This window comes from Mytilus trossulus, unplaced genomic scaffold (genome assembly GCF_036588685.1).
Source record: "Mytilus trossulus isolate FHL-02 unplaced genomic scaffold, PNRI_Mtr1.1.1.hap1 h1tg000138l__unscaffolded, whole genome shotgun sequence".
In the NCBI taxonomy this organism is placed as follows: domain Eukaryota; kingdom Metazoa; phylum Mollusca; class Bivalvia; order Mytilida; family Mytilidae; genus Mytilus; species Mytilus trossulus.
Genome location: NW_026963302.1, coordinates 847,306 through 855,274, shown reverse-complemented (window position 1 = coordinate 855,274; position 7,969 = coordinate 847,306). Strand labels below are relative to the sequence as shown.

General features: G+C 32.6%; 1 protein-coding gene across 1 annotated transcript in view; it reads right to left on the bottom strand.

Annotated features, from left to right (window-relative positions):
• The window catches only part of LOC134700442 (trafficking protein particle complex subunit 13-like), a 73,645-nt gene extending 65,708 nt beyond the window's left edge, over positions 1–7,937 (bottom strand). Inside the window, exon 1 of the mRNA XM_063561833.1 lies at positions 7,865–7,937. Coding sequence (XP_063417903.1) covers positions 7,865–7,907 — 43 coding nt within the window. The 5' untranslated portion in view covers positions 7,908–7,937. The remainder of the gene's footprint in view (positions 1–7,864) is intronic.
• Between the last annotated feature and the right edge of the window lie 32 nt (positions 7,938–7,969).

The window sequence follows — 7,969 nt, the reverse complement described above, 5'->3', positions numbered from 1 at the left end:
AAACCTAATCATATAAACTTAACATTAACCAATAAAAATTGAAATGAGGCAAGTCAGGTTAACACTGTCAAGACAGACATGTTTTCCTTTACATATTTCCATATACAGAAAAAAGTAAGATAAACAAAATACTGAACTCCGAGGAAAATTCATAACACGAAGTCCCTAATGAAACGGCAAAATCAAAAGATAAAATACATCAAACGAATGGACAACAAATGTCATATTCCTGACTTGGTACAGAATATAGTTGTCCTTAATACACAAATAGGCTCATATTAACTTAAAGGACTTGCAACAAGTATGTGTCCCCAGTACACAGATGCCCCATTCGCACTATCATTTTCAATGTTCAGTGGCCCGTGAAAATGGGGTAAAATCTAATTTGGCATTAAAACTAGGAAGATGATATCATAGGGGACATGTGGACTAAGTTTCATGCTGATTGGACCTCAACTTCATCAAACACTACCTTGACCAAAAACTTTAACCTGAAGCGGGACAAGCGGAAATATAAACGGATGCACAGACCAGAAAACATAATGCCCATAAATGGGCCATAAAAAACCTAGTGACTAGTTAGGTATTTAATTTGTTGCTGAACCATAAAAATAAGGTCAAGAACATTGCTATGACTAAATAAATAAAAGCTGAAATTTGAAAACATAATGCCTCAGATATATATGCAAGATTAAAAGTAAAAAGATCTTTTACCTTCTGAAATGTAAAAGCAAAAGCCCCAGAATAATAGCCCTATGTCTTTCAAGGCAAGAAAATAACATACTTCTGCTAACTTGCCCTTAAGGTAGGCTGTTCTGCTATAAGAAAACTGTAAAGCACATGACATTTGACTGTTTGATACTTGCTCTCTTGTAAATGTTTCCTTTACACAACATAAATATTTTATATGAAATAGTGAAAGGAAACAAATCATTATAATTAAATACAAAATCTAAAATGCCCATCTTTTCAAAAACAGGTTCTATAACTCTAGAGGAGCTAAAGTGTAAGGCACTCCAAAAGATGGTAGATATATATTTACCAATTTTTAACTTTTATGAAATGCTACCGAAAACACACATTTTAAGAACAAATTTTTGTAACATATATTTTGTTGAAAGATCTCAGTGTAAATTTTATAAGACCAATTTGTGTCAAGTTCTTCATAGTTACTTTCCAAACAGCTATCCTCATTTAAAATTTTACATCAGTTATTCTATGCCAATTTTAATTTGAGGTAATTGATATCTGCAGAAAAAAGATCTTATTCTATTATGGCATAATATACCCCACTGAGAATCTTTATTATCCTAAAAATCATTTACCAGTACATGATTATGCAATATTGATTTTCTCTAGGCATTATTTGTCCCAGAAGGGTATCAATCATTATAGTGATTTGGTATTGTCATGATTTGTAACAAACCTTTTTTAAGATTTTTTGTTTCTATATCCAAATAAAATTAAGAAGACTCTAGATGGACACACTTAATATCTCGCCTGTTTTACTTATCATAGGATTCACTTTGAAAATCTGTAGAGGTTTTACTACAAATATCACATTTAAAATAAAGATTATCAATGTTCCATGAACCATGCCTGACAGACATGTACAACTTACAATGTACAGTGCTTCCATACACCAAATATAGTGGCCCTCTCCCTAATAGAACCTGATAAATAGATCAAACAACAAAATCTTAACATTGGCCAATGAACCATGAAATTGAGGTCATGGAAGTAAGAGTCATGCCCAACAGACAGATACAAATTAACATCATTTAATAACCCAAATATAAAATTGAGAATGGCAATGGGATTTGAATCAAAGAGACAACAACCTGACTAAAGAGCAGAAAATAGCTGAAGGCCACTAGTGGGTCTTCAATAAAGTGAGAAAAAAATAGTTGACCTATTGCTTAAGGTAATTGATGGTCTTGTGGTTAAGTGTGAAGACTAGCACAATGGGATTCTATGGTGAGGGTTCAGAGACAGATTCATCAAAATTCTAATTAGTAGATTAGAAACACAAATATACATATGCAACTTAGTGTGCATATATCATCAAGTCAATGTCATGGCAAACTGTTAAAGTACATCTCAAAAATCAACCTAGAGCTAGAGAGAAAATGAAATAGGAGATACAAAAGAACATCAAGTGAGTATATATCATGAGGATATTTGACAAATGTGTGTCCAGCAGTCCAGGAGCAGCAGAAGGTCTAGTCACCAATGAGTGGACAGTCATACAAAGGGCTGGACATAGACTTGCTACATGCCCCTTCCTCTTAATGTTTTTTCTTTTTTTTTCAATTTTGCCCCTTTAATAATTTTACTGCTATAACTAGGAGATTACAATTATACTGACATCTGCAGGAGGAAGCCTTTCTCCAAGGGCAATCAGTAGGCGGGCACTTATCAGTAAACATATAAATTAGTTAGTAAGAAATAATAGAAAGGGAATTGTAGTAACTTCAAGTCTAGGCTGGACACAGCAAATACCAAAAATATAGGCTAAAATAAAATTTACAATATTCTGACCTGTCATGCAAGCATTCTTCAGGTACATGTATCATACAACAAACAAAAATATGAACAGAAAACTGTCCATCTTTGACAGTAGAATAACAATATGGTTGATAGGCATGCAAAATCTTTTACTCATTAAACATTCTGACTAAATAGTGCAGATATGCATGTATTTCTTTTTTATCCTTGCCTTTATGGGTCTTATCACAATGACATTAATTAAAATTTCACTGAAAATAACAAAAATGTATAATTTATTTGCATTTACCAATAAACACATATAAGATTGTTTCAACATGTCCATTATTAATATTTAAAATCATCTCAACAAAAAAACCTTCATGTAAAGCAAACAAGCATTCCAGAAAATCTAAAGATTTTTTTTATATGCTATAAAAAACACAGAACAATTTAAATATTGCCATTGATACAAAACACACAACAAATAAAACTCAGTGAAATATATTTACTGTTTTTCATAAACATCAATATTTGACAAGACAGATTTATCAACAGAAGCAAACAAAGAAATCTAAAAGATCCATCATGAAAAGAAAAACCAAAATCAATATTTTGTTTAGTATCTGAGCACACTAATCTGAGAATAGACCTGACATTTCTCTACATGATATACAACAATCTATAATTGTAAGCTTCCATTAGCTTACTACCAAGCTTGTCCATTATCTAATGTTCTGTGACAATTACTATCCTGACACCAAATCTATCTTATAGTCATGCTGTTTAGAACTGGTATATTAGCATTGTTTAACATCAACAGGAACTAGCCTTGAGATAACAAGAGGTCCCCTGATGTCTGTATTATTTAACTAAGAAAGCTGCAAAATGCAATTTATGACAAAAGAAAAACTGAGATACAAACCCTCATAGGATATGGAAACAGAAGTTTATTAACATTCAATGAGAAATTTCCTTTAAAACTGGCTAAATTCAGCATCAATTCTATGTAAAATTGAAGAGAATCAAAAATCCTCTCTGCATGTAAATATTAAAGTCAGATTTATATACATGCACAACTCAAGTTATTCTGAAAATAAAAAAGATTTTTCCTTGTAAGGTCATGCAAGGTTTCAATGTGGCCATCAGTTTCAGAAGGTAAGAGATTGAATGATCAGTGTTTAGCACCACTTTTAGCAATAATTTCATGTGGTCAGTTTTTATTGGTGGCGGAAGCCTGAGTGCCCTGTGAAAAACCACCAATCTTTTGAAAGGAAACTGACAATCAAGGTCATTTAAGATTGGAGTCAAAGGCACCTGACATGTGCAAATTCAAAACTAACAACCTCAGGGATGTCCATCTAGTGAAACAGCAGTTGTACTACTTCACACCACTCTGCCATTGAGGTCCAATTTCAGAAGAAAACATCTTTAAGAAATTTAAAAGGGATGACAGAAAAGAAGAAAATAAGAGACGAGAACAGCTGAAGACTAAAACATTTAAGCTGGAATAATTTTACAGGTCCTCCTCACAAATAAATGTGGACAGCATACCCGTAGCCAGGGGGGGCGGGGGTTCGGGGGATTTGGACGAACCCCCCCTTGAAAACTAATAAGCACTGTTAAAGTCGATGTTCTGTTCGAATTGTGACTATTAAAGTCTAGTTTGTGAGTCAAACAAACCCCCCTTCGGAAATTCCTGGCTACGGGGCTGGACAGGCTACTATTTTTTGCCCCAAGTTTGGAGTACCCCTATTTATAATAACCCATTTCAGTTTTCTGATTTAATTTTTGATTGAATATTTATTTGTGTGGTTTTCACTTGGAATATCAGTTGAAATAAATGGATGAGAATTCAAGTATACAGCTTATACAGGAATACCGGTAATATCAAATATGACTTATAAAGTTCATTTCCAGAATGACAAACTAAAAATGTTTCAAAATCCAAAGCAAATTCTACATTCACCAATCCTTAGACAAGCATTCTGGAGCTAGGTAATCAAAAACTGCAAGATTATATTTTCTTCATCTGATGGTCAAAGTCCCATAACTCTGGAATGACATAGTAATCAATTGTTTTTTCCCCCTCAATTATCAATTATCAAACTATGTGTTATGTTCACTTATTCCAACAATAATATGAAACTTCAAGTAAATCTATCCAAGCTAACTCAAGTTGTGGCATACAGTATTATGTGAAAATTACCTTGCAATAACAATGGCATAACTCTAGAACAGGTATCAATCCAACAATAATGTAAAGTTTTCAGGAAATCAACCCAGGAATACTGGAATTCAGTTGGTGTGTTATATGTGAAAAATTGCCTTAAAAACTTTAACCCCCTCCCCACCCCACCCATTTAAGATTTTCTCCATAAGTTGGTGTCCAAATTATTTAAAGAGGGTAAACACAGTTTAATAGCTACAATAAAATAATCTACCCTAAGAATCTTACAAACAAATTACTTTTTTTTTGTACATGCAATTATCCAAAATAGATATATTTAGACATAGTCAATTTACAGTCAAGTAGTTCAATGTATTATTATTAACATGATATATATAAGATATAAAACTGTTTTAGAGGTACATGTTGTGAAAAATCAAGAATCAAGAAAAAAAAGAAGAAAAAATATTCAAATACATTGAACATTGTACACTGGTGCTTCCATACACATTCATTTGTATATATAGAAGTAAATATTGGTGGTACAAAATGTATTTAATTCTATTGTCAACTGTCATTTACCCAAGTTCTTTAAATAAGGGGAATTAGTTGGATAAATAAAGGATCTGCATATTGCTGCCCTTCTTTTTTAGTTTTGATAATCTTGGTATCCCTTTATTCTAACATTTAACCGTAATAATACAGCAATAGTCAATTAGGGACAGAATACTAATGTATAAAAATACCCATTGAAATATGTTTTCTTGCAAATATACATTTGTAACACCTAAAAATTTTGGAATCTTCTGTCTCTCATTTACAAGTCTTGGAAACAAATGAATTAGTCTTTGATCATCATGACAATATTCAATTCCTCAAATTCTAAAGTAATTCACAAAAAAAACTGTTTACATTTTTAGAATGACACTTTATTCTTAAACAGTACATGTAGATCTAGATAAACAAGAATGTGTCCATTGTACACGGACGCCCCCACTTGCACTATCATTTTCTATGTTCAGTGGACCATGAAATGTGTGGTAAAAACACTAATTTGGCATTAAATATAGAAAGGTCATATCATAGGGAACATGTGTATTAAGTTTCAAAAAGATTGGACTTCAACTTCTTCAAAAACTACCTTGTCCAAAAACTTTAACCTGAAGCAGGACAGACAGATGTGAGTTGAACATGTCGTTTTATCTGTGTCATTTTGGTCTCGTGTGGATAGTTGTCTCATTGGCAATCATACCACATCTTCTTTTTCATACATGTATGTCATTCTTAATGTTCAGCAGACCGTGAAATTTGGATCAAAACTCTAATTTGGTATTAATATTAGAAAAATCATATAATAGGGAACATGTAAAAAAGTTGTATGTTGATTCTACTTCAACTTCATGAAAAACTACCATGTCAGACCAAAACCTTAAACCTGCAAATGGACCCTGATTCATAATCAGAAATTAAGTCATCATTTCAAAAATCGATTGGTTCCTGTTAAAATGAGGGGCATTTGGCAAAATAACTGATGATTGTAGTATTACTGACATATACATACATGTACATGTATCAATATCATAAACGTTGTTGTACATGTATCTAGCAGCAAGGATTTGTATCAATAAACAAATCCTTGCAACCACTACCAGCTTATCTTACAGTCAGTAGCACCTGTTACTAAGTGAATTCACAGACAGTCCATACTGTCTGTGAATTCCCTTAGTACTTAGTATAGACTATCAAATCCGGTTTCTTTCGCCCTGATTCATGTTTGCCCTAGTACCTGTTTGCCCTGATTTTTTTCTTTCTAATTGTTGTCTTGACGCATAATTTTAAGTATTTAAACAAAATATGTTAAAGTTTGTTGAAAAATTGACAGAATATTTATATTGCCACACTCAATTTATCATTTTCCCTTTTATTTGCAGAGTACAATACTGGAAAACAATGTATTTATCTTTATTGATATTTGTTAACAAAATAATTGTATTCAGTCAAACACGAATGTACATGTATGCAGTACATGTATATAACTGAGACTAGTCACAGAGTATAATAATAAATGAACTTGTAAATTTTATCTGTTTCATGATTTACAGTTCGTACAACATTTTTTTTTTATTAATTTCAGGCTAAATGTTTTATCAAAACAAAACCTTTGTTTTATTATTAATCCATCAAAAGACAAGTATCACAATAATCAGTGATCGGAATAATTTTGTCATTGAACAATTTATGATGCTTTAATACTTAGTTTATTCAACTTCAATATCCTGAATATTTATAATTTTTAGTAGGGCGAACTCAGGGGTAAACTGGTCCGCCGTTCTATCTATAGCTTCGCACCGAAGGAATGGGTTGGAGCTATTGTCACATTGGCATCAATTGGGAAAGTCTTACAAATTCAACAATTCGCTAATAAAATTGGCCAATTAAAGCGATAGGAAATTGACCTCAAATGTTGATACTGCGATGCCGCAAAATAAACAAGTATCTGTTAATTAACCCATGGTAGTAGTGCAGATAAATGACCAACGAGCGTGTTAACATGTTCTTGACACACTGAGCCGGTATCTTTTGTTCCCCTAAGAACTCAGTAGGGAAATAAATGTGTTTCTTTGATTTGCTATCAGTATAATACATAATTAAACATAGCCCATGATGTACTAGTCTCATCGAATTATTAAATCCCGTGGTCAGAATTCTGACCACTGGATTTAAGCCATACCTGTTGTCAGTGTAGCGATAAGTGAACACAACAGGGGTCCAGTTTAACTCAGGGGAACCAACTTAGGAGGAAAAAACCCAGGGCGAACATGATATCAGTTATTAGGGCAAACTGACCCAATACATAGACTGTCCATCGTGAATTTAACTGTTTAAAGAACCATGCTTGTCATTTATAAATAGTTTGACATCTTTACATTTACATTTATTTTCAGAGGTAGTTCCCAATCAAGTTATTCTGCATCTGGCCTAATTTTAGTAACTGTTTTCGTTATACTGTATCCAGTATCTGCTCTATGGAGTAAAATTCATTAGCAGAGGAAAGATATTCAACTCAAGCAGACGATACACTGTCACATATCCAATTATCAGGGGTAGCACTGGATAAAAACACTACTGACAATAAATTAAATTATATGTTTGTATTTTACTTCAATATTTAAACATTTAAATGATAAAATAATTAGTAAATATTACCTTTTAACGCCAAAAGATGTTCTTTCTCTCTTGCCCCTTCCATCTTCTTCAGCTACTTCCGGTTTAGAGAAAGCTAAGATAGGGAAGCTGTATAATTTATATGCG